The 27,943-nt window shown below is 34.0% G+C and overlaps 3 protein-coding genes and 1 long non-coding RNA gene across 4 annotated transcripts; 1 reads left to right on the top strand and 3 right to left on the bottom strand.

Annotated features, from left to right (window-relative positions):
* Positions 1 to 986: 986 nt before the first annotated feature.
* On the top strand, positions 987 to 2,274 carry LOC106326825. The gene is made up of 2 exons (XR_001267334.1): positions 987 to 1,239; positions 1,336 to 2,274. It is a non-coding gene; the product is annotated as an uncharacterized LOC106326825 (long non-coding RNA).
* A 13,426-nt stretch (positions 2,275 to 15,700) lies between these two features.
* On the bottom strand, positions 15,701 to 16,794 carry LOC106325755. Its single transcript, XM_013763805.1, has 3 exons — positions 16,703 to 16,794; positions 16,218 to 16,444; positions 15,701 to 16,086 (listed from the first exon to the last, which is right to left on the bottom strand). Exons 2-3 carry the CDS (start codon positions 16,425 to 16,427, stop codon positions 15,871 to 15,873), a joined length of 426 nt encoding a protein of 141 aa, XP_013619259.1. The 5' UTR covers positions 16,428 to 16,444; positions 16,703 to 16,794; the 3' UTR covers positions 15,701 to 15,870.
* Positions 16,795 to 17,077: 283 nt separating this feature from the next.
* Positions 17,078 to 18,463, bottom strand: LOC106322473 (zinc finger CCHC domain-containing protein 10-like). Its single transcript, XM_013760501.1, has 2 exons — positions 18,345 to 18,463; positions 17,078 to 18,126 (listed from the first exon to the last, which is right to left on the bottom strand). Exon 2 carries the CDS (start codon positions 18,110 to 18,112, stop codon positions 17,282 to 17,284), a length of 831 nt encoding a protein of 276 aa, XP_013615955.1. The 5' UTR covers positions 18,113 to 18,126; positions 18,345 to 18,463; the 3' UTR covers positions 17,078 to 17,281.
* A 284-nt stretch (positions 18,464 to 18,747) lies between these two features.
* Positions 18,748 to 24,890, bottom strand: LOC106327899 (suppressor of Mek1-like). The gene is made up of 24 exons (XM_013766205.1): positions 24,517 to 24,890; positions 24,089 to 24,169; positions 23,910 to 24,009; positions 23,755 to 23,839; positions 23,624 to 23,673; positions 23,211 to 23,272; positions 22,847 to 22,906; positions 22,662 to 22,761; positions 22,488 to 22,565; positions 22,236 to 22,303; positions 22,073 to 22,141; positions 21,923 to 22,000; positions 21,731 to 21,826; positions 21,471 to 21,541; positions 21,249 to 21,326; positions 21,064 to 21,154; positions 20,858 to 20,947; positions 20,578 to 20,759; positions 20,370 to 20,478; positions 19,956 to 20,087; positions 19,778 to 19,879; positions 19,637 to 19,695; positions 19,449 to 19,544; positions 18,748 to 19,349 (listed from the first exon to the last, which is right to left on the bottom strand). The coding sequence occupies exons 1-24, from the start codon at positions 24,559 to 24,561 to the stop codon at positions 19,067 to 19,069; spliced, it is 2,265 nt and encodes a 754-aa protein (XP_013621659.1). The 5' UTR covers positions 24,562 to 24,890; the 3' UTR covers positions 18,748 to 19,066.
* Positions 24,891 to 27,943: the final 3,053 nt, after the last annotated feature.

Raw genomic sequence — 27,943 nt, 5'->3', positions numbered from 1 at the left:
TGTTATAAATTAAGCATTGAAATGATCATCCACTTCTTTACCAAACTCAAGCACTATGATCATCCACTCCTTTACCAACTCAAGCACTATGATCATCTACTCATCAAACACTATGATCACCCACTCATTTACCAAATTAAGCACTATCTTTGTTATTTTATGTATTGTTGTTCACTATAAATACCATCACTCATCTCACTCTTTTGTACACCATAAACAAGAACAAGAGTTTATAATCAAAGAACCATTACATCTTCTTCTTCTTACTTATAATAAACTCTCTCACTTATATTAGTGTTATTTGCTTCATACGGGTATTAAATTCTACTCTTATTTAAATTTCACGATACTATAAATTATAAGTTATTTCATAACATTAACTATGATTTTATTAATTTGAACCTATCTTTCGGCCAAAAAAATATGTAACGAGGTTCAAAAAAGAAATGTGTAACGTTTTTATCAGTGTAACTTTATAGATGGAAATATCATCAAATAACCGTATTTTAAGGCGACTTTTCGCATAAATATAAATATAGAGATCATGCTTTTAGTATGTAATAACTGAGTGAGCATGAACTACAAATATTCGAAAATTATGTTTTGATGTGGTTATTACCATACGAGTGCAACATCTATATTCATCAGTTCATCAACTTTTAAGTCACTACCACACGAGACAATATTCTTATCGACCTATACGAACGAGAAATCAGCAAAATACCATGTCTCCGTCATCGACACGTTTGGCAATCACTTGTATCATTTTTGTTTCCATTTTTTGTCAACACCAATGTAAGCATACACATCTTCTTTATATATAAAGAAGAGTTTTTTCTCTCCTGGTGCTGCCACCTCAGCGTCCAGTTAGGAAAATCGTTTAACCATGAGATGCCACGTGTCCAGGGAAATGAAACTCTGAGTTTCATTTATTCAGCTGCTTTGTAATTCGTCTGGGCTTTTGTGCACATTTGGTGTCACTGAAATTTTATGGAATTAGTCAAATATGCTCGAAACCCGTCGTATCACGTATGGGTTGAACACGTTTCTTTCTCTGCCGCCGGGATATAGGGTCACACCTAGGGTTTCAAATCAGTTGCTTCATCTTCTTCCTACCGATCTCAGAAATCCACAAGTTACAGATTTCTCCTATTAAAGTCTTCTTAAAATCATCATCCACGATCTACTTTCAATGTGAACTTTGCTCTTAGAAGGCGGTGGGACTTTAAGTATATAAAGGTTAGCATCTCTACTCTCTACTTCAGATTTCCTAAAAAAATCAATCTCTCTGTTACGTAAAAAAGTTTTGACATTTTTGGTTGTGTCTGTGTGCAGAAGTTGAGTTGTTGAAAGAGAGGATGGCGAAGCTACTGCTTGGTGAAGACATGTCAGGTTCTGGTGAAGGAGTTTGTCCTGCCATCACCAATCTCTACAGCAATTATCTTTAGCTATGAATGTTTATATGATATTAAGGAGATAAATGGTGGCTTCCTCTGCCATGTGTGCCATCTGATGGATTCTCTGAGCAGTCCAAGAAACAGCTTGACTGCACTTATGATTTCACTAACCAAATTTTGAAAGCGTCTAAGTCAGTCAACAACATTGCGTTAGCTGAAATGGAAGTTCCAAAAGCATACATTGAAGCTCTTCTAATAGAAACTTTAAATCTCATAGCCAGTTTTCTGAAGTTGCGTCTGAATTCTGTCTACAGAACGGGAGACCATGTCTTGGAGATTTTCTTTATAGAAACATTACATCTGATAACTTCTCAGCAGGTTACTTGCTTGGACTCAGTAGATCTTTCTTCGGAGCATGTTGTTGTGGAGATGGAGAATAGAGTAGAAGCATCAACGTACATCTGGAGGAGAAGAGCTCATTCAAGGCATTTGATTTCACTGTATAGATCCACTGGTGCAAGACCCTCTTGGGGGGGTGATAGTGAAAAAGATGATGAATCAAGCGGTAACACTTTTGATTGGTCGGAGAAGGAAAGCGGTTCGCAGCTGAAGAGAGCTCAAGAGAGAGAGAGAGAGCATAATCCCTAAACGGTAACACTCTTGAAATTCCAATCTACTTTTTTGAATTTTGGTTTTCTTGAACATTGGAGCTACTAAAGGAAAGTATTTATCGATGTGGGTAGTGGAAAAGAAGTATTGGAACATGATGGTTTGTTAACAATATTTTTTTTTCCCTAAAATGTGAATATCAAATTAATGAAAGGCTTAGGTTTACAAGGCCTATATTTGTGTTACCTTGGCAAAAAAGAATAAAAAACAAGGAGAACACAATGGGGGATTAAGATGTTTGGTCACCTAATCCATAATGACATAAGAGATTTGAAAGTCTTCTTATGCCTTCGAGCTGTGATTGTGTTGCGTACTTCTCTGTCTATGGTCTTGAAAGTTACTTCAGTGGTGGTGTATCCGTTGAGGTGCAAGGCAGAGTATCGCCGTCTCCAAACGTTGTAGATCGTAGCCTGCGTGACCAGAATCCTGAGCGTTGATGGTGCAGTTGGAGAAGATTGTCGAGTCCAAGATAGCAGCTCTCCCCATGTGAAGAAGAGTTGATGGTGAGGTTGCAGGCGCGCAAAGATCCGATTCCACAGAGAGACAAGGAATCTGAAGTTTGAGATGTACAAGACTGAAACGGTGAACGGTGAGATGAGCTTTGAACCTGAAAATATGGGGATGATGAAGGAGTGGCTGAAAGAGAATGTAAAGGAGGAGAAATATGTGGTGATGAAGGCAGAGTTTGAGGTGATGGAGGAGATAATGAGGAGCAAGACGATAAAATGGTGGATAAGGTTTGCTAGGGGTAAGGGGAAGGAACATGGAAAGTGGAGTGACAGAGAATATCTATCAAACGATGCATTTTTTCTTTTTTTCTTTACATTATCTGCTTTTTTTTCTTCCATTCTGTTGTTGGAATTTGTTTTAATCATCTTATGATCATTCATGTATTGTCGTGTGTTTTTAGTATTTTTTGTGGTGTTGTAAGTTTTGCAATCTAATGAGCCTAATTAATTATGTTAAGTAATTCCTCGCCGAAGATTGTTTTATTTTCTCCTAGAACAAATGAATTCCATAAATTTTTTTTCCAAAAAAAAAAAAAAGTTTCAGAAGACTATCAACAATACAATTGAAATTGCATAAAACCCAAATGATAATTCAAACGATGTGCACCTTAATATCCATTCCAGCTCTAAAATAATAATTTAGGCAACCACTTTCACTATTTATATCATATGCGAAGTTAGTATACATATGACAACCTAACATTTTAACAACCAACTAGATTTTGATCAGGCGCTCGCATGGATGTATTTTTTAAAAAAAAATATGATGCTATTTTTTTTAATGACACTATTTAGGGTTAGGTAAAATACTCGAATTCGAAGAACCGAACCTATCCCAATCCGAATAAGTAGTACCAAATTCGAACCAAAATTGATTAAATATCTGAATTATTCAAAATTTTGGTATTTGAATAACTGAAGCCTAATCCGATCCGAACCGAAGGATTTTGGGTATCCAAAATAGATTTATGTACTTATATATATTAATTATTTTTAGATTTAATATATATATATATATATATATATATATATATATAAACATCCAGAATATATATGATAATTTTAATTAAGTTCGTTTAAATGCTTGAAAATATATACAAATAATCAAACGTAAATATCTAAAATAGTTAAAATATACTCAAAACTCCAAAAAAACTTAAATAATTATTAATTCTCTATCCAAATATTTAAACCAAACCAATTTATATATTAAGTTAGGTACTCTAACATATGTTATTCAAATTTATAAATTTTTTAAATTAAAGCATATAATAAATTTTAAATTAAAATAATTTAAATTGGTTATCTAAATCCGAACTCAATCCTCAAAGATCTGAACCGAACACGAAATCCCAAATAGACCCGAAAACGAACCGAACGCTGACCCCTAATCAATATTATATATCCTATATGTGTCATCATAGGTTACAAAAATATGTGTTATCATATAATTAATCGTTTTTATATATACCATCAAATAAATTTTCTTATAATTAATAATCTTTTATACGTACAATCATATAAATAACCACATATATTATATTTTTAAATTTCAATGTGAAATATAAAAATCATAATTTAAGTTGGTGTTTGAAATTAGGCTTTGTATTGTATTTTTCTTATATATATTGAAAACATTTTTGTAATAGTTATTGGAAAATATGTTAGTAAATTAAATTTGAATATATGTTTATTTTTGAATGAATTTTTGATATAAATCAATTTTAAATTATTATTTTGATTTGAATATATATCAATTAACACAAACTCTTTACTTTTTAATATAATATAATGAACTTCCAATTTTTTTAATAGCATAAGTCTATTACTTTTTTTTAACTTACTGTTATCCATCTTTCCAAACACCCCAATTTTTTTTAACTGTTATCTATGTTGTCAAACAAAATCTTAAAGTACTTCTACTTTAATAAGATAGATTGCTACAAATGGGCATGCGTTCATTGAAATATGAATCTTTGAACCTATGATAAATCTATAAATAAATAAATTATATATATATATATATTAAAATTAACTAACAACATATAGTTCTGTACACATAAATACAAGCACAAAATGGAAACCCCATATTAAATATGTTCACATTTTGAAAAATTGGGAAAGAGCAACACATGTTTACAATACAAAATTCTTATATTTTAAATAAAAACATATCAAATATTAAAAATAAAAATATAAAGTAATCATAAGTGAATTACACATCGTATAGGAAACAAACTTCCTAAACAAAGTGGTCATATTTTACAACTTACAAAGTACACAAGAACAAAAGAAATATTAGCAATGTATTTAGTTGTAATTTTTAGTTTTGGAATTGCATATATAATTATAATATTTTTGTATTATAATTGTAATTTAAAGTATTTAGAAAACAATAGTATAGATACTATTCGCTCATTGACAAATAAATTCATTAAATTAAAGAAAAAACGTATAACCACGAAATTGCAATCCATTCTTTTTAATATTAAATTAAACATAATCTGTGTTACAAAAAAAAAAGGATAAAATAATTTATAATAAAATTAACAAAATATACAAATTAAGATCAAACATCATTATACATAGTACAAGTCAAGATTACAAATATATAAACTAACTCTTACCAGTCCGAAAAAAGGATTCACTATAAGAACACTAAGACGCATAACTGATTTATATACTTCTCTTCCAGATCCTAGCAAAACACAATTGCAATAAAAAAAGATAGTAATACAAACATATCATATGTGAAGTATATTCCGTGCGAAGCGCGGACCGGCCTAGTATATATATAAAGCAATGATATGATCATCGTTATTGTGATCATTGCCATCATATCTTCATTACCTTTTCTGAATAATCTAATTAACTTTTCATCTTTGTAGGTGAAAATGTGGATGGTTATGAGCAGAACAAGCTATTTATACCACCGTGCATTGGATTACATCGCCATCACATTTCCTTTAGACCCGATTGTTATTGCTGCGACGGAAAGAATAAGTTCTGTTCACCGATCAAAGAAGAATGTTGGCGTCAATGTGAGATCCTTAATCCGCGACCTTCTTCTTCTAAGAATTAACAATCTCTTCAAGTGTGTTTCATATACATGAATTTCTTGTAACTTTCTATTTGATTTTCTCTCTCACATTATCATATATTATAATATAACACGAGTATGTGACTCCAAAAATTTAATGTAAGAAAGTGACGATAAGTGTTCACAAGCTGGATTTTTTTTGGTTTTAATTAATGAGAGATTTTTAGGTTTAGCTTAGGTTAGTTGGAGAGAATATATTTCATTGCAAGGAGAGGGAGATTGGAGAGGTCAACAACATTTGATGCTTTGTAAAACAGAGAACCATCTTCCGTTGAATCATCCAACCAAATTTCAGTATGATTTTCTTAAGAGAAATTACTTAAAATGACTAATTAATCATAAAATGACTACATTAACTCATATAAATTTGAAATTACTAGACTAACTTTTGAAACATACAAATTGACTATTTTGTCATTACTAATAATTAAATCCTAATTAAAAAAACACATTTTAATATTAAAAAGAAAAGAAAAAAAGGTCGTACACTTTATGTTTGACGGGTTTTTCCACCAGGGCTAGGAAACGCGTTTCTTGTCGTCTCGTCACCTCCATCTCTGACAGTCCCTTTTCCGTCACAACCAGCTTATTGTCGTCTCGTCACCCCCATCTCCGACAGTCCCTTTTCCGTCACAACCAGCTTCGTCTCCGTCGCCTCTACCGTAACTCAACTTTCTCTCCAGAATCCTCCACGATAACTCACCTTTGTTTCTGTGTTTCTCGACAAATCCGAAATCGATTTCACCTCAGTCACATCCGGATTCAATTGCAAGCTACTCTAAGGGCATCTCCAACCCTACTCCATTTTCTATGATCCAAACATCATTTTGGAATAAAATCTTCTCCAACCCCACTCTATTTTCAACCCCAACATAGATTAATGGCTAGGGTTACTCCATTTATGGAGTAATCTTACCCATTACTCCATTTGGTGTTGAATTTTTTTATTTGTGAAATGATCCTTTAAATCTTTAATATTTTATTTCTTACTTTAATTATATTTTAAAATGATACAAATAACATAGATAAACAAGATATTCCATTATTTAATAATTTTACATAAAAATATATACTACAATTAAAAAATAACAATAATAATAATATAAAATAAAGATAACATAAAAGGATCTAAACTTACGTTTCGTTATTGTGAAAAAACCTGTTCGGTTTTGGAAAAAAATGTGTTACATAACATCATGACTACATGTATAATTTTGCATAACATGATAATTGAGGATGAGCTTGATTCGGTGCACCAACTGAACTTGGAAGAGAAGTTCCACCTCTAGATATCGAAATTGTAGAAGATGAAAATGTTAGATTTCAAAATTTTCTCACTCTATTCAGAAATATCAAAGATATAGAAGCTTATGTTCCATTAGGAAATGTATTAGTTGACTATTTGTGAGAAAAATATTCTAATGCCATTATTAAACCATGGTAATAGGTTTTTCTGCCTATTGCAAATGTTGTAGTATAGTGGGGTGAATGTCGAACCAGTCCTAGTGATGTGAATCAGTGAGAATACAAGTCATTTCTTAAGCTAAGTATATTCAATAGTGGTGAGTGTGTGACAACTAACAATAGCAAACAGAGCAATACAACAAGGTTTTAATCAATTTAAACAAGTGAATCCATGGGTATTGGGAATTGACTTCAAGTAACTAAGATCCAATCTAGGTGACAAGCTTTCAATCAAAGTAATCTCTTAAGTCTAAACACAATTTTAGACAAGTCCTATGTCTAGGTAAATGTCCATTTGCTTAGAAATCATTAAACATCAAATGTCTTTGGCTTAATTCAATCAAGCAATCTTTAAGTTCAAGTTTAATAACTATCTAGCAATTTTAACATCAAGTGTCCTTGGCTAATCTCACTAGAGCTTAGTTGAGTTGATTCAAACACTTCATCTAATCATGTCTGATGAGAAGTGTTTAGAAATCAGGTTTAGAGTGATCAAGACGGCGCCAATTTGATAATAGGTTTTTCTGCCTATTGCAAATGTTGTAGTATAGTGGGGTGAATGTCGAACCAGTCCTAGTGATGTGAATCAGTGAGAATACAAGTCATTTCTTAAGCTAAGCAGATTCAATAGTGGTGAGTGTGTGACAACTAACAATAGCAAACAGAGCAATACAACAAGGTTTTAATCAATTTAAACAAGTGAATCCATGGGCTAAGGGAATTGACTTCAAGTAACTAAGATCCAATCTAGGTGACAAGCTTTCAATCAAAGTAATCTCTTAAGTCTAAACACAATTTTAGACAAGTCCTATGTCTAGGTAAATGTCCATTTGCTTAGAAATCATTAAACATCAAATGTCTTTGGCTTAATTCAATCAAGCAATCTTTAAGTTCAAGTTTAATAACTATCTAGCAATTTTAACATCAAGTGTCCTTGGCTAATCTCACTAGAGCTTAGTTGAGTTGATTCAAACACTTCATCTAATCATGTCTGATGAGAAGTGTTTAGAAATCAGGTTTAGAGTGATCAAGACTAAACAAGCATTAAAAATACTCAACAAGCAAGTTCATACAAGGATCTAATACAATAACACCATAGATCTTCACTAAGTTACTCTAATCTCCCTAACCCATGAATTCTTAAGGAAACTACTCACTAATCTCCATGAAAACACTTAATCTCATAATAGATTGAAGCATATTCAAGTAGATACAACAGAGAATAAAGATAAACAAGGATTAAACAAGCAAAACCAAATTAAAACTCAAGAATAGATGATGAACAATGAAGAACAGCTCAAGAACAAATGTTTTCTCTCAAACTCTCAAAATACAAAATATGAAACTATAAAACTTTCACTCTCTACTCTTTGTTGTATTGTACTCTGTGTATTGTGTGTCTTCCTCCTTCCCCTTGCAGTCTCTTTTATAGCCTAAGTAAAGGAGGATGACAACACATCCATCATGTGAAAGCATAAAGCATAAAACACACTCATAAAAGTTAATCTCCACTTTCTTCCATTATAGAACACCTTTTGCCCCTTCATATGGCCAAAACAGTCTTGCCTCTTCAGAAAAGGTAGAGAAAGTTAGGCCAAAAGAGCCACCAAACTCATGATAGACAACCCATCCCCCATGTTGCAAGCTTTAAAGAGATAAAACTCACTCATTAAAGTTTTCTCCACTTTCTCCATGTTGCACACACCTTTAGAATACCAAAAATAAGAAGAATAATGAATAGTAATGAGTTTTATAGGTTTTAAGTGAATAAAAATGAGTCTAAAGGCTTAAAATTCGAAGGCTATTGTTGATGTTGCTAGGGTGGCCGCTAGGAATGTCATACTGATATGTGTGTAGTATTTTGATCATAAATCCCTCAATACAGCTCCAAACGACTTGAAACCACCTCCATTGTAAAGCTAACTCAATTTACCATGTCTTCCCAAAAGACAAGTTTCAAAAGATATCTTTAAGACCTTCATCCATGCTTGTCTTTCACACGTTCGGTTCAAGACTCCTCGAAAGCTCCTTTTGTGCTCTAATCACCTCCAAAACTCCAAACAATTCATCCAACACCTACAAGATGCAAATGTACATGCAATAGACTCTAAATGCAAATAAACGTAAGGTTAATGCATGAATATATATGAAATAACAAAGCTAAAACTATGCAAAATCACAACACATCAGCAGTCTGGGAAGACCTCTGCAGACAACGATATCATGATGGTCTCAAAAGAATGCAGCACAGTCCTTCAAAACAGAACAGTCAGGAAATTGGAAGATCTTGGAAAATTTGTCCTCTCGGTTTAGGTTCCAGTGTGAATCTCATGCCCTACTCAGTTGCAAAACGCATGGGACTAACCAATTTCCAGCCAACCAGGATTTCATTGGTGTTCGCAGACAGAGCAGTCAAGTTGCCAGTAGGCGTTCTCGAAGACCTCCAAGTTCAAATTGGCAACACCACTGTTCCGGCGGATTTCATGGTTCCGGAGCTCGAAGATGAACCGAAAGACCCTCTCATTCTAGGCCGACCTTTCCTATGCACAGCTGGTGCAATCATTGATGTCCGCAATGGGAGGATCGATCTCCAACTGGGGGATATTGTGATGAAGTTTGAGATGGACGAGCTGCTCAAACGACCTATGTTGGATGGTCAGAACTTCACGATTGACGACGAGAACGCCGCCTTGACCCCTCAACAAGGGATGATTGAAGAAATCCTAGCGGATGGCCCTTTGGAAGTGGCTCTGACACGAGCAGAGTCTAAGCAGAACACATGCAACGTTGATGCTGATGGGTAAGAGAAGATATTTGGTTCGAGTAAAAGCATTGAGAAGATGGTCGCTTTCCTGAGTCTGGGGGAGACGAGCAATCAGGTTCCACAAGAAGGAGCAACTGCTCCTAAACTAGGGAACGAACCGGCCAGCCTGCTCGACGATCCATGGAGCAAACTCGAGGCTCCAAATATCGAATTAAAGTCGCTCCCAGCAGGACTTAGGTATGCATTTCTTGGACCTAATTCCACATATCATGTCATTGTGAAATCTGAACATAATAATATGGAAACTTCTAAACTCTTGTGTGAATTGAGAAAATACCGTAAGACAATAAGGTATTCATTAGAAGAAATTCCTGGTATTTCACCTGATTTGTGCATGCATAGAATACATCTAGAAGATGAATCGATGACTTATGTAGAACATCAGAGGCGGTTAAACCCAAATCTAAAAGATGTTGTTAACAAAGAGATAATGAAACTTCTAGAAGCTGGTGTAATCTATGTGATTTCTGATAGCAAGTGGGTTAGTCATGTTCATGTAGTTCCTAAGAAAGGGGGGATCACTGTGGTTGCTAATGAAAGGAATGAATTGATACATACTAGGACAGTAACCGGTCACCGTATGTGCATTGATTTTCGAAAATTAAATACGGCTACACAAAAGGATCACTTCCCACTCCCATTCACTGATCAAATGCTTGAGAGATTGGCTAACCACCCATATTACTGCTTTTTAGATGGTTATTCAGGTTTCTTTCAGATTCCCATTCACCCAGACGATCAGGAGAAGAAGACTTTCACGTGTCCCTACGTACAGGAGAATGCCGTTTGGGCTGTGCAATGCTCCTGCGACATTCCAGCGTTGCATGATGTCTATTTTCACTAACCTAGTTGAGGACATATTGGAAGTTTTCATGGATGACTTTAGCGTCTATGAGAACTCCTTTTCTGTCTGTTTGTCAAACTTGTGCAGGGTCCTTCAGCGGTGTGAAGAAAATCATCTCGTGTTGAATTGGGAGAAGTGTCACTTCATGGTGCGCCTCCAATGGTCTTCTAACTCATCCATGGTGCTCTCCAACACCTGATATGTACAAATGCAATGATATGCAACCTAAATGTGCCTAAATGATACTCTAAATGACCAAACCATGCAAGAATAAGAAGTTAAAAACATGTAAATTCACAAGATATCAAACCAACTTATACATTGTATTTTATTTAATTTTTATGATTTCTTGTACTTTTTAATAATAATATTTAATTTAAATATATTATATTTAAGGAATTTTTGTAAACATAAAATAGTTGGGGCTAATTAGTAAATTTTTATAAGTATAAAGTATTATTAACAATTATTAATAAAATATATTATTTTGGAGTAAAAAATAGAGTAATATATTGGAGTAAAATCTTACTCAATTTTGGTGTTGTACCATATTGGAGTTAAATATGGAGTAATACATTGGAGATACTCTAATATGTGAGTCTTTAATCTGTGCTATTCGAGTTTTTGTTATCATAGATTAATTAATTGCATGTTGAAATTTTAAAACCCTAATTCCCAATTTCATATAACCTAAACACGGGTTTGTGGTTTCCTTGATTGTACTTTGTGTTTACGGTCTCTTTGTTTGCCTCTTATGTAGCCTTTGATGTGTAGCAGGCGTGGGAAGAACCCTCTTTGTTTGGTTTTGGCTCCGACAAGAGAGCTTGCGCGTCAGGTTGAGAAGGAGTTCAGGGAATTTGCTAACCAAAAAGTACCTGAATAATTCTTTGACGATTGATCTCTGAGTAATCTCATACCTTCTTGTGAATATATTACTTCTTGTTGTGATTTTTTCTTGCAATGTATCAGTCATGTTTATGTATTGCAAGGTTTTATAGTACACTTTTTTCCTTTTCAGGCTCATGGTAAAGGAGGAAAACATTGTCGTTCAGGTGGTTATGGTGGTGGTGGTAGTGGAGATATGGTGGTGATCGTTTAGGAGGATCAGACAACCGTTATTCTGGCGATTCAGACCGTTCTTCCAGTTACAGGGGCTTTGGTTCAGGAGGTTCGTTCATCAGGTTTTGGGGGATTTGGTTCAGGCCGTTCACAGTCAAGTGGAAAGAGCAGCTTTGGTGGTTTTGGATTAAAATATCCTAACAGATCTTACTGAGAAGTGTTGTGTGAGTTATGACCTGAGCCGGCAATAATGGAGGGCTTTGTGACTTGAGACTTTGAGTAGAGTTTAGTTATAAGCTATATATAAATATGTAGCTCCCTGCCTCATAAATAAACATGTTTTATTTTGAAGTTGTTGTCGTCACTAATTTATTTTTTACACTGGTAGAAGAATTGTTCCTTTCTATTTGTATTTGGCCACTTCCATAACTTAGAACGATTCTTTCGTCCACCAGAAAGAGAAGAGTATGAACCAAATCAACTCTTGGGATTAGACTTAATTTGGTTAGGTTCTCAACTTATCTCAATGGTGAGCCAAAAGAACGGTATGAACCATTAAGGTTTTCAATTCTCACATCTACAAGTCGGGAAGATCATACGTCCCAGTGATTAAAACAGACAACTTGATAAAGAAGAAAAGATGGATGAAAGAGATGATGGCAGTTACCACAATTTACCTAATTCTGATCTTAATTATCCTAAAAATAAATTAGATTCAAAATTAATATAAACCGGATCGAAATTGAACATTAAATTAAGTTTGGTTTACATAAACCCAGATTTCGTCAATAAATTTGCCACAACATAAATTAAAAAGTTTGCCGCCACATAAGCAAAAAGTCTACCAACAATTTTAAGTCAGATATATAACTTTGCCGTAAGAAAATAAGTCGAACATAAGAAAATAAGCCGACCACAAAAATCTACCATTTATAAAGCACCTCATTCGACATATATATTCTTAAAATTGTGTTTTTTATTTAAATCGGACAATTAACTATGCCGTGGAAACAAATCTAACATTTCTAAAAAAATATGTCATCACTTTAACGGTAGATTTTTTCTATATAAATTTTATAAATAGACTTATTATTCGACAGATTTATTTTTTTGAAAATAAATCGATCAAATATTAAAGGTACTTTGATAATGTTTTTTTTGCTATAACTATGAGCAAGGGTAATTTCGACAAAAAAAATATTCTAATAATTTTCAAGAAATATGAATCATTCTAGTAATGACATAACTATTGTATCATTTTAGTAAACTTCCATTTTCTTAATAGTACGAAAAATTTGGGGGAAAATTGTTTAAAAATTGTCTATAAAACGGTTTGATTCACACCAGTTTAGTATGAATTTTTGTCGTATTCAAGAGTTTATCTTCAAACCCTAGAGCTTATCCGCAAACCCTTATTCTCTTATCTTATATAATAATTTTCGAAACCCTTAAGTATGATATTATTAGCTTCTCTTTCCTTGATTTTCTCTTTACGACAATAGTTTTTCTATTGATCTCCTCTTCGCGGCTTTAACCTGGCTAGTACCTGTAATCGGTTATTTCTTCTCTTATATATAAGTTTTTTTTTTTTTGGTCTAAATGTTAAGATTTATAACCATTTTCTGAGTTTTACAATGTTGTGAAGAGACACAACTTATTACAAAAAAAGAGAAGAAAAAGAGCAAAGAGAAGAGAGAGTAACGAGGCGATGCAACTACAACATCAATAACACCTAATAAGTTATTATCCATAACTCTCTTCTTCTCCTCTCTCACGCTTTTCTCATTTCTAAACATTATATGATCGCATCAAATATTTCTTTTCTACGTTTAAGTTTTATGATGGCTGACATTGGAGGGAAAAACACCTCAAAGAGAAGCATCACAAGTGAATCTCAAGGAGGAGCATTAATGCTTTTTTTTTTTTTGCATTGGTGTTGCCTTTTTTTTTTAACACTTCCGAGTTGCAAGATTTTAATTAGTTTTTTAAAAAAGGGTAGGTGTTTAGTTTTGAAGATAAAGTCATTCACTTTACATGTTTCTAACAATTCACATGGCATCATCAAATAATACAAGTTCTAGATAAAAATCTACAATGCACTAAAACGATATTCCACGCAATATGACGTAAAGTGGAATATATACACAGTGCTTTAGGAGCATCACCGGAAAAAACTCTATAATTTCAAATATAAAAGTTTTTTGCTCTCCAAAAAGGAACTTCAAAACTTCAAATTTAAAGTTTTAAGAAGTTTCACTACTCAAAACTCTAAATTTAAAGTTTCATCTTTTTATTTACATCCTGGTCCTTATTACTAATTATACAACACATTTATGACTCTTAAGTATTTTGACATTTATCGTTTTAATCTTTAAAACTTTTGTATATCTTAAATATTTCAAATTTATTTTTTGTAAATTTAAATTTTACACATAAAATTAAATAAAATTTTGAAAATAAGTTTTGTAATATTTTAAAACTAGAATTAGACAACAAGTATATTACAAAAGAAACTTAATAATATTTTTTTAAAGGTACATGTAGACATGATTATTATACAAATATAAATATTACAACAACACTAATAGTCTAGTAAATTTGCTCCAGCACTTCTAAAATATTGTCCAAACAAATTTTGTTTAAGCGAATATGGAGCATTACGGAAATAATTTTATGTAATAATGTGGTATTTACTTGTAGTTTAATATTTAATTATGTATATCTATTTATAATTTTATATTTTGTGTAAATTTTTATTAATTAATATTACTATAATATTTTTATATATGTGTTAGTTATTTATAAAAGTTTTATGGATTTATATTAATTATGACAAATATAAAGACTACAGTGTAAATTACAAATAATTTTGAAGTTTTACTCTTGGAGAAAAATACTTTGAAACTTTAAAGATAGAGTTTTGCAAACTCTAAAATAGAGAGTGTCTTTGGAGATGCTCTAAATGTAACTCTTTGATAAATCATGCACATAACACATGTCACATGGTGCTCGATTTCCATTGCCATGGCGTTTGGTGAGACGCGAGCCCTTAATCCCCATGGATCGTCATTAAACCAAGCTATTATCGAATAAATGATGGGTAAGAAAGATTATACTACACAAAAAGTTGATGAAATATTGAGTAAAAACTTTACAAATTAATGTCAACTATGATTTTATTAATTTAGCCTATCTTTTGGCCAAATAATTATGTAACTTTTTATCATAATGTCATCAATTAACCGTATTTAAATGAGACTTTTCGCATAAATTTGTTTTAGTAGGGATCATGCTTTTAGTATAGAATAATTGAATGAACATGAAATAAATATATACAAATATTAACTAGTTCATCAAGTTTTAAGTCACTACCCAAACCAGACAATATTCATATCGACCTTATACATAATACATTTACACAATAACATACTTATATATGTCTTCATCAATACGTTTTGCAATCCCTTGTATCATTTTTGTTTCCCTTTTTGGTCTACACACACATTGTTTATCATCACTAGTGTCATGACAATGTTATAATGATCATCATCCTTGTAATCATCATCATCATCATCATCATCATCATCATATCCTTCATTACTTTTTCTAAATAGTATGATTAACTTTCTATATTTGTAGGTGTACATGTAGATGGTTTTGCACGGAACAAGATATTTCTACCACCGTGCTTGGATTACATTGCCGTATTAGCTTTTCACCACTGTTATTGCTGTGTCGGTAAAAAGAAGTTCTGTTCACCAAACAACCTTAATCCTCCACATTCTTCAAAGAATTAACAAACTCTTCAAGTGTGAATATACATGAATTTGCCAAATTATCATATTATTAGCACGAGTATGTGACTCGAAAATTTTAAGTGACAATAAAAGTGTTTACAAGCATAAACATAGAGAGAGAACTTGTCAAGAAAGACATTTTAATTACGTTAAAAGTAAGAAACGAGGATTCAAGAAACAAAGTCTCTTAGAACAACAGTGATGGAGTCATGGAAGTTTAGGGTGACCGGGAGATTTTCCGGCGAGACTTTCGGGCAACTTGTTGAGTTTAGAAGGGTCGTGTTTAGTGAACCAAGTAGTGTACAGAAACTGCTTGTGAGGACCAACATGGTTACATATTAGCTTCAGCTTCTGTCTTTCTCTCATCCACCTTAGTATTATCTTCATGTGACGCTTGCTCGTTAACCCTCTTAATCCCACTTCCTGTTTAAAGAATGATCAGATGAAAGTTGAATATAATTGATGTTAGCAAAACAACTACTCCAGCTCTTGACCTAATAATATATCATAACGATTTTAAAAGAAAGCATATTGTATTGTAAAAAAGAGTATACCTTGACACGATCCCAAGTTTCAGCAATGGTGAGAGGTCCATGTTCCTTCAAAACATCAAAGATGACTCGAGTGATCGTCTGGGTTTGCTCTGGTGGTGTGTTCAGCTCGATGGGTTTCATCTTAGGTTTAGGTTTCGTTGCGAATTGCCTTATCAACAACCCAACTACATTGTGATTGCTTCTGTTCCAAGGCATCGCGTTCCGCAACATGCTCAGATATTTTGCAGCTATAAAAACAAGAACACTTGTTAACTCAAATCACTATAGATTCATGTTAAGACAAAATCGAAACCCTTAATGTTATGTTCCTGAGAACTCGTATCTAGTAAAAGATAACACAAGTGCAGAAATAAAACCGGCTATTAGCAAATTTTTGAAGTTCTGAGTCTCGGCTAGACATTTGATCGAACAGGTTATGTGCGTTACGAGCTTTGTAATGTTTACAAGGCCAGAAGGATTACGAAAATAAGAGAGCGAAAACTCACACGATGGAGAGAAAGTGGAAGCCGAAGCAGCCGAGTTTCTAGAGATTGAGACTTGGGAGAGAGCTTGGACTCTCTGTAGTAGCCAAGCATACGTTACTACTGCTAACGACGTAATGCAATAATTACATACGTATGTAAAAGAAGCATCTTTTACGGATATTTACAAAATAGCCCCTTATTTTACTCATAATTTATAATTTTCACTCAAATTTGTAACTTTTACAAAACAGCCCCTGATCGACGCCGGAGTTAACATGAATCATGATTGATACGATACATTTACGGTGGAAATTTACACAGTAGCCCCTGACTTCACTCAAAATTTGAAACTTTCACTCAAAATAAGTCCCTGGTGTCTGGAGTTGACATGATTGATAATTTTATGGTGGAAGTTTTCTCGAGGGTTTACAACTTTCTCTAAGGAGCTATTGAAACTAAAAGAGATTCTCAAATCGATGAGTGTGATACAACACAAAGCCATGAATGGCTGAGAAATGAAAAGCAGTGTGAGTTACGTCATGTAGCTCAATATGATTTTCTCTAAGAAAAAGGCACTAAAGGAAGATTCCTTCACTCAATTCAGCGACGTTTGATGTTGCTGTGCCTCTTGCTCTTCTTCTTTCTACTGCTTCTTCTGTCATCATCAGACTCGGAGTCCGAACCTGATTCTGAATCAGATGACTCCTCCTCAGACGAAGAAGAAGAAGAGCTGTACCTTCTCCTCCTCCTCCTTTCCTTCCTCTGCTTTGGCTTCTTCTTCTTGCTCGTCCTCTTACTCCTCCTCCGCCTCCTCTCCTCCTCCGACTCAGACGACGAACTGTACTCCGAATCACTCTCTCCAGACGACTCAGACCCATCACTACTTTCAAACACAGACGCTTCACTATCGCTACCAGAGTCAGATTTCGACCTATGCTTCCTCTTAGACCTCCTCTCACCTTCTCCTTTCCCATTCGCTACCTCTACCTTCTCATCATCACCATCAAGATCATCAACAGAAGGCTTCGTCCTCAGTTTAGGATTCTTGAGCTGCTGAGTCCTCGACGGCCTGGACACATAAACCCTCTCGTTCTTACACTCATAAGTCCAGTGCCCCGTCTGAAAACACTTCTGGCACTGAGAACCGCCTCCTCCCACGACAGCGGAAGCAGACACAGACTTGTTGTCTTTCCTTTCCCCAAGCCTGACGGCTTTCTCGGTACTCATCAAATACATCTGCCTCTTGGCTTCCCGTTTCTCCTGCCATCGGCTAGGACCTTCTTCCTTTTGCCCGTAAGCGTTGACGTTACGAGCAGCTGCGGTGGCAGCTCGCTCGGCTTGAGTGCGGCTAAGACCTTTGGCGGCAGTGAGTGCAGCGGCTTTGATTCTGTCGGCTGCGACCTGCGCTTTCTCCTCCTTTGCATCGGACATGATTATTGAATCCTCTGCAATCAAATTGAAACACAAAGTTTGTATCTTTAACAAAGTGAATTCAGTATAATCCCTAAGCCTTTCAAAATTAGGGTTTCTACTTCCATGTAAGTAAAACATGGATTCGTGAATGATACTAAGACTGGGAGAAAATTAGGTTAATCGATCTATGAGTTCAATTCCAAGATCTACACAAGCCTTACTTACGAAAAGAATAAAAAGGAAAACTTACAATTAGAAACGAAGAGGGTGAGCGAATCTGAGAGACGAGAGAGAGTAAGAAGGCAGTAGCAGCGGCGGCGGCTCAAAGCGAAGAGAAGGAAGAAGAAGAAACAGACTTAAGTATTGGGCCCAAATACTCTTTTCTATTTTTCGAAAAACTTAAAAATAAAATAAAAACAGAATAATAGTCTAATTTATAAATTCTGAATTGTTAGTTTACATGAAGATATAATTATTAATTTATGTCTTCATTAAATCATTTATTCTAACAAATATATTTTCTTTTTATGAAGTTGTATATTTTAAATTTCAAATTTAAGACTTAATTTTCAGTAAAAACATGACTTGAATTATTTTCAGGTAAATGAAAAATCCATCACCTAACTAAAATAGCAAAATAGAAGCACAGCTACAAGTAAAAAAACATCATTTTTGATTATGGATTTGCGTTTTCCACAAAATGCAATTCCTAAGTCTTGCTTATTGACACAGCATAGAATAATCTTCAGAAACCAACATATATCTATAATCTGTTGTGGGCTATGTACAGTTTCTCTCATACTATTCCTTCCCCCTCACCTAATCTATTTCTCATCAGTTTGGACTCTGCTTTTATCTCAAGTTCACAGAGAGAGATGCAACCAAAATCCTATCATTGTCGAGAATGTTAACCATTTACATCTCTCTTGATGTTTCTGAAGGTGTCAGTCAATGCAGATTCATCATCTCCTCCTAGCTTTCCTTTTTCTCATCTAAACTATTGTTGTTGTTGTCTTCACTGCTTCTAGCGTTCTCAGGTTCCTTAGCTTCACCGCCAACTCTCTCTGTGGAGTTCTTGTTTCCTTCAATTGTTGAACAGAGCTTCGGTTTTTTCTTACACTCCTCTCGCTCATCTTCTCTGCAACGGCATCTCTTCTCCCTTCCCTTCACTGAGTCTTCTGTCTGTTTCTGCTGAGGAGTTTTATTGTCTTCATCATCATCTTCGTCATCCTCATAATCAAGCACGCGTTCAGACCTATGTCATTAATAGAAATCAGCACTCAAATCCGTTAACCCTCTACTTGTTGCATTGTGACACACCTTCTATAGAGAGAGGGTAGCGAGAGAAAAATACCTCAAAGGAGAAGAACTTGCAGCTTCTCCATTGGAATTATCGGGATTAGCTTCTTCTTTCTGTGTACTAGAATCAAAAGCTGACTTCTCTCCATCGCTGTTAGTATAGAACATATTCGAGAAAAGGTCAAGAGAAAAAGAAAACAAAAAATCCGTTAATGTTTTGAACACTCTAGGGGATGAATCCACCTGTTTTCTCTCATATCAACTGGATCAGTGTTGCTCTTTGGTCCCAAACTTTCTATGCACTGAAGACACATTACATTGTTAGAACAAAGATTACTGTAGGAAATTTTCCAAAGTGGAAGTTGGATCGAAGAATGATAATACCTGCTCATTTTTTAAAGCCTGGATGGAGCTCCGGTGCTCAAATGGAGCCAGCTGGTCCCAAAATGTATCAACTACGTATTTGAGCAACACAGTTGCTTTTGCCTGCACACAAAAAACTGTGATATGTACGGAGGAACACCACTAAGAAACAAATTGAGAAGAGGATGAAAATAGATACCTTGCGTATGTGCTCAAAAAGCGCCAAGATAGAAGAAATCAGCAAATCGTCATGATTACCACCGGCAACAAAAACATCTATGATCGGTTTCAGCAAGTTTTTCTTTACAACGTAACTCTGGACATTCTCATCCTGAAGTAGAAAAATACTTTTTTTAGAACTTGCATACCCATCATAGTCGTTCCAGAAGCTTTTGTAGCGCCATTATAGAATCTGCTTTCATCCAGTTTTCTATAACATGACATGTGAAACTGAACTACAACTTGCCAAAGTAATTTTACGAGAATCAAAAATTTTAATACAAAGAAGAACATCTGAGCCTCAGTTTTCAACTAATACAGATAACCAAATTTCATCCTGTCAGATTCATTCTCATATAAGTATAATAAAAAATGCTGACCGAAGACTACTTACAAGGACAGAGAGGAGAGTGCGGAAAAATCGAACAGCCGCAGCCACTATGGATTTCTCCTTTCTTCGTGTGAGAAACAAAACCTTTTCTGTCACATTTTGAAGGAGAAAACTGCATGTGGCAGACAAGAGAAGTAAATGCACAAGAATACTAGATAGCTACTGTAGTGTAGGTAAAACAGTAAAATGGTAATCATCATAAAAAGGTTACGTTGTCCTTGATGGATCCTGCTGAACGCAAAAGCACAGCAATTCACAAATGTTCAGTAGGCTGCTAACTCTTCCGGATGTACTTTCAGATGTATCGCCAGGCTTTTCAGGACATGAGGTAGTAATGAAATTAACTAACTCAGGTATATGCTTCTCACAGAAAATATCCATAATATTCCCTCCCTGCAAACAATGATAAAAAGTTACCAAAGAATTATGTTTAATAGAAAGCAAGAAGTCTTGCAGATAAAGAAAGAAAGAAAGAAAAATAAAGTATGCACCTGAGCTCCAGCCGATAATGCACTTGAAGCCAATAAAATTCGAAAAATTTCTAGCATCTTAACACCAAAATCTTCCATCAATCCCTTAACCTATCACAGATAATGAGAACCAATTATTTTCTAATATAAAAAAGAAACAGTGAACAGCCTCGCAAGCCAAAAACAAAAACAATCCAAAAGAGAACAAGACTTTAAGAAAAAATTACCAGGAGACCAAGGAGGGGAGTTTCCGGTTTAACAAGATAGGAGCGTAAGAGTTTGGGATCTGCAGTCAAGAAAATGAGGAGGATATCTGCCCTGCATCCATTATACAATAATAGAGCTGGAAATTATTTACCGAGGGGATAAATAGCTATCATGTATAATTAATTAGCTAGAGGTGATTATATACCCAGTTAATACGGGTTGGGTGTCTGGAAGCTGCAAGACTTCTCCTATTACGTCAAAAATTCCTTCATCTATAAGTTCCCTACACACATGATTAAGTAGACAGAAATCTCAAAAGCGTGAAGTTATAATCATAGAATTGTAATGCAATAGCTGCTACACACATGATCAATTTCAGAAGACTAATTCTCAGTACCAATAGATTTAGTTTCCGAAAAGTACATACTTAAAGAGCCGTAGCTTCAGCTCCATCTCAAGGCTCTTGCTTAGACTGCAAAACTCGTGCAAGAAATGTACCTATATTTTGGAAGCAAAAAAAACACATCAGTCTAACTCACCCAAGAAACAATTTGGTTTTGATGCTATATCAAGATCATCTACTATCACGCTAGACAAGAATGGCTCTAGTTTCTCGACAGCTACATCACTGCTTTCCCAAAATATAGAAACTTAAGAAAGTGACGCCCTCATGATGCCAGGACATACCAAATCACTCTTAGATTCCACAGATGTGGAAGGTGACCGTAACCTTGCAAATAACTCTTGAAAGAAGTTGCTGTCATCCTTCAGCAATGTAACAATCTGAAAAATATGGGGGTGCATAATAGCAGTTCTGATGGTTTATTATATGCATTCTGTTACATATTAAATTAGATAATGTTTATTTGGACGACTTACAGCAGCTTTGTTTGCATTGATTATTGAATCTAGGCTTGTAGCTGTAGCATCATCTACTACTCTACTCAAAATAACATCCTGTAAGAAATGAGAGAAATGAGACATTTTCTGAAGAATAAAATGTTTTCAGAAGAGTTCATGGGACTGAACCTTCAGATAACCAATTCTGTATGTTTGGTGTATCTTCGACAGGACCATGGGATTCTTAATTGGTATAGCCTGCCAACAATAATGGGATTTAATAATGTTTTCAAGTCTCAATTTTTTCCAAATCATTTGCAAGGTTATGGTCACGAATAGAACATTGTATTACCTCCTTAAAAACAACATGCGCAGTCACATCATTCCGGTAATGTAGAGACTGCGGAGCACCGGGATCATCTGTGAGGAGAAACATAGGTAATATGTTAATTAGAGAAAACAGCAAGAAAGTTCTGATATAGCAATAGCATCTAATATGTTTTTAAATTCTATGCCACAGATACTCAACAGCTACATACAAGGTCCCCTTCGTAGTCAGTGAAAATTAAGAAAATTAAAGTTCGACCAGAAGCATTAAGCTTACACTCAAGGCTACCAATAACTTTCATGATTAGGCTATCCCCCAAGATTTTCTCCAGGATCTGATGACTGTTGAGAGAAACTGCATAAGAATAGAAAAAAAAAATGCTGCTTATTACATAAAAGTTAGTAATTCGAGTGAGAAAGAAATGATGTTGAGATGTATGTGAATACTAACTGATGCCCTTGACAATGTTGAACATCATGTGAAGGCAATCAAGTTTTTCCAAGTCTTCACACATTTCAAATACATTCATCAAATTGTCAAAGAACTTAACCTGCATCGAGTATCAGGAAAGAAAGCAGGTTAAGCAAAATATCTTACCAAAAGAAGTAGGGCTATGGAAGGCACAAAATACTTACATCCTTCAACATAAGTCCGGCTAATCGCATTTGATCTTTAATGCCACTTTCAGTAACAATCTGCAGGGAAGACGGAAACAAAATACTTGAAATTATCAACAACGTAGAGACCTAGAATGCCAATTCGGGACATTCATGGCACTGCTTAACACTGACGGTATAGTTAAAGATGATAACATACAATTGTAGGCATCCGATAGGTAATCAAGGGAAAAAATAAATAAAGTCTCAACCCTTACAATAGATATTAAAATTAGCGCTGTTTTGTTGCAGTTATCAACACCAATGAGAAATGTAAAGAAGAGCAAAGCATCTTAACTGACCACAATACAAAGAAATCACAAGATGAGTATTATCTTAGAACCTCGAGTATTTGGGGAAGATTAGAAATATCGACATCAGGGAGCTCCCTCAGCTCAGTGTTCACTGTTCAAGCAAAGATGATATTATTGTCAAATACAAAATTCGTGACAGATTCATAAAAATATACATGAAGAAACGGTATTCAGAAAACGATCAGAAGTTTCCTTTATTTATTTCCAAATATTTTAAAGTCCAAATTTTGATAGATGGTGCACAAAATCTGATAACTCTATGCAGGTGAACCTCTTGAACTACTATTACAGAAAAATGCAAACTTCAAACTCAGACTTATGACACATTTAACAGAATACATATGAGAAAATGAGAAAGCATGTGTTATACAAATAAGAAGAAAATCAGACTAGTACAAGAGTTGAACAAATACTATACATACGGGCAGGAAAAAACTCTTACTGTTTAGAGAACTGAAATGTAGATTCCGTTGCATAGTGCATATATGATTCCTGAATACGATGAAGCACCATTTTTGCAGTCAGGAGAATGATCAGTAAAATGGAAGCTTGTCCAAAAGACAGTTCACTTACCAGATATGAGAGCATCCTGCAGTCTCTTGAAAGCTCAAAGCCAATTCTGTTGAGCCCTCTGGTTCTCTCCATGAGATGATTGTGTCTGTACATTGATACAGATATCACTTATCCAAACTCAAGGAATAGTTAATAAAAAAAACATAAACGGCTACCTTCTTGCTTCCTGTAGATATCATCAGTGCTGATCCGGTGAACAAGCAATGTCTCATGATCATCTTCATCAACCACATATAGACCAAGTTCTTCCGATCGCTGCATTGTATTTCGTTTCCATTAAGCTACAAGTCTTTACATTTCAGAAATGTGAGAGCAGGGGAGATATAGAAGAAACCTCCACATAGTCCAAACTGACGAGTCCAGTTCCTCGATCATCCCATTTACCATCTTCGTCCAAGAAATAAACCTTCACTCTCTGAACAATAGCGACAAGTAAGAGATTGTACTGTAAATGTGAGCTTATGAAACTTAATAGACTGTTCTTATGTACATTCAATAGCGAATCTTATCTTCTCAATGCACATTTGCTATCAGTTATAGTCAACAGAACGCAGATCCAGTGAATATCATTTTCGAGATTCTCAGATTCAGAATCGCAATCGCTGCGTAACTACAGCACAACTAAGAATCGAAGAACCAAGAAAAGCCGATACGTAGTACCTAGTCATGAATCTACGAGCACACACTCAGATTCTCATTTTCTCAGTTATCTCTCTCCCGCGCAGGCTAACGAACGAAAAGAAAGAGAGAAAGAGAGCGCACCTGCGTCGAACTGGTGTTGGGTTGCGCGTCTCCCGGGGCGGCCATAGCTACCTTTTCCCCCCGCCGTAGATCTCGAATCGAGACGGTGAAGTCAGTACGGTGGCGAAATTTAGGGTTCTTGAGAGTATAAGAGGGAGAAGAGAGACGCGGGAGATTAAGTTTGTTGAGGAGGTGACGAGCGAGAGAGAAAATCAACAGAAGAAACTTGTAACGGCCTGTTGACTAAACGTTGACCAAAGAAAGATTATTGATATTTCTTCTCTCTATAGTTTCTCTCTCCTCACTTGTAATTGTATGGATTGTGTTTTCTTTTTTCTTCCGTATATTATTCTTCCTGCCGCACAAGCTTCTTCGTAACGCAGTGAAGACCAGGTGACAAAAAAACAAACAAAATTAAGCAGAAATATTTGTTTATATATGCATCGATTTTAAATGGTCCTTATGTGCCAACTATCTATCCTTTAAGGAATATAAGGAAAAAACATATCATGATAGGTTGATTAGTGCTAAACAAACCCCAAACAAACCTAGATTAATTAAGTTAAATAATTTGATTAAAAGAATACAATTAAAGTGGATCACCAAACTATAAAAGACTTCTCTCTATACCCAACAGGTCTTTTCTAGTTAATGGGTATATAGGCTTTTGTAATGGAGCCCGTTTTCTAATAAGCCCATTAGTGTTTTCCACAATCAACTCTATGAAATAAAACCATCGTCTGTACGTTATTTACAGATTGATTTTGACACATATCGTCACTATATAAGTTTTTTAAAATAAAATAATAACTTATAAATCATCATTAATATAACAATAAATAGCAAAGTTAAAAATATAGTAATATATAACAATTTTCGAAAATATTATTTAATTTAATTAAAATTATTTTTATAATTTTTATTACTAAAAAAATCTAAATAGTTTTATGCATTTTCAAAAAAAAATTAATTTTCTGTTCATATTATGATTATTTATTTTAATATTTACAAATTTTAGAAATATTATTTAATTTTATATTTTGTTAATTATACATAACAAAACTTTCCCTTAATTTTATAGAATTTTATTTAATATATTCAACCAAAATAAATAAATAAAAATATTTCCAGGATATATATATATATATATATTGTTAAATATAAATGTAAATAAAAATATTTAATTTATCTTAATTTTTACATAGAATTAAAATATTGTACGCAACTAATAAAACCAAAAAATTAACAAAAAATTATTTAAAAATATCATTTTAAAATTTTATCAGCACATGGTGTAGGAAAACGCCTAGTAATATATTCAATGAGAATCAAGTTTCAAAACTATTTTTTCATTTTGTAAATAATACTGTATATATGAATCTTGTGATGTAGTTTATTAACTGTGCTACTTTCCTTTTCTAAAATTTGTATTCATATTTCTTTCTTTTCATTTGGTTTTATATATCTGTTATAAATGATAAATCTCCCATGAATCATGATAAAATATTTGTTAACATATGAGTCCTTCAAGAATAATCCTCTTGGTGATTTAATTCCCTTTTTCCTTGAACTTCATCAAAATACTATAGTTTTTTCTTAATTTGTATTGTTTTGAATTGTTCTTGCTAACTTATAAATATCATATATAGATTATGACGTATCGTGTAAAAGGAAGACACCATCAAATAATTAGGATCGGATGTGTTTGAAAGCAATGACCATGCAACCGATGTTTACCCGAACGACAAATCTTTTTGATGTCTTATGGATTGGATCATAATCTAAGATTTGTCATCAAATTAGGCTTATCTCGGGCCCATCCTTAGCCTTATCTCTTTTGTCTTTCGGTTATTTTTTTGTTAACAAAAATTATATCAAACTATAATTTCCGGGGATTCTCATAAACTACAACAGTATATGATCTCAAAAATTTTAGAAAAAAAACTACAATTTTGATGCGCATAAAGATCAATATATAGATAATATGATTAAATGCGATGAGTTGTGTGGATAGAGTGTAACACAGTCCGAAAAAGGAATGAGTAGTTAAGATAGAGACATATCGAACTGTGTGTTATCATTGGAAGGTTGGAAACAAGAAGACGCATTCTTGCATCAAAGACACGTTACGTTGCCAATTTAATCCTATATAATAACAGGGGAATGCATAGAAACAGATATTGTTAGTTGGCAGTGGCTCCAAGCGAACCACAAACCTTTATATCCTGGAACTATCTTTTTCTTTTTCTGTTATTTTGTGATTCACATATATATTACTCCCTCTGTTTTTAAAAGATGTATATTCTAGATTTTTCACATATATTAAGAAAACTCATTAAATATGCATTGTTTTTTGTGAATAACAATTTTTCATAATTTTTAGCCAATAGAAATTCAATAAACACCATTTATTTTTTTGAAACTTACAATTTTTCATAAAATCATACATTGAAAAGGTAAAAAATGTATCTTTTTGAAACAAATTTTTTTTCCAGAACATACATCTTTTAGGAACGGAGGGAGTATCATAAATTTATTTCAAGTTGTATAAGTTTCAGATCAACAAAAAAAAAAGGTTTGTCTATAGATATTACAAATTCATCATAAATGCTATTGTTTGTGTATGGATAAAGATGAGTTGAATATCCGCCACATCTAGTCATCTATATTGCTCGTTGCATATCATGTAATAGGCATCGATGAATAATTCGTATTGAGTTTCGAACTATTAACTTTTATATGTAACCACTGAATGAATTATCGGATTTGAGAAAGATTAGTCTCCTCAAACATTTTTTTTGTATATGTTGCGGCGATATATGTATTGATTGGTGAGATATATTCAACAATGTTTTTGACTCGTAAGTATAAATTCCAAATATTTTTGTTGGTATAATATTCCAGCCAGTCTCAAGTTTAAGATTAAAAAAATCTACATAGTTTCATCATTGTCGCGATTCCTGATGCGACATGTCAGCAGGTAAGTGGGTTCCACTTTTAAAAAGTGTGAATATCAAATATGTGGTCCGAACCCGGATTACTGTGATATAAACACCAACATTTATACTACTAAACTAAAAGACACTTTGTACATTGATTACCGAAACTAATATATATTTATGAAGGATTTCTTATAGTAGATCCCACGCATAACTGTAATGTTTCAATACTCACGTGTAACTTTGATCATCGAAACCTATTTAGTAAAATCCGCATTCTGGCCCAATAAAACTTATAAGTGGACTAAATCTCTTTTGTATGTATCTAGGATTTTTATAGTACTCTGTCTCCACCGATAAACCGAAGCGTTACCCTTTTAGCTTATCAAAAAAAATTCTGAAACTTTTCATCTTCACCTCTCTATATCTCCAACGATCAGTTATGGTACTGTTTCACCTCTGAAACGATCCGTCTCAGTATATATAATTCCTCAAACAAACCTTGAGAC

Source organism: Brassica oleracea, chromosome C2 (genome assembly GCF_000695525.1).
Source record: "Brassica oleracea var. oleracea cultivar TO1000 chromosome C2, BOL, whole genome shotgun sequence".
NCBI lineage: Eukaryota > Viridiplantae > Streptophyta > Magnoliopsida > Brassicales > Brassicaceae > Brassica > Brassica oleracea.
Note: the sequence above shows the minus strand (reverse complement) of the source record. Positions and strands in the feature narration are given on the sequence as shown.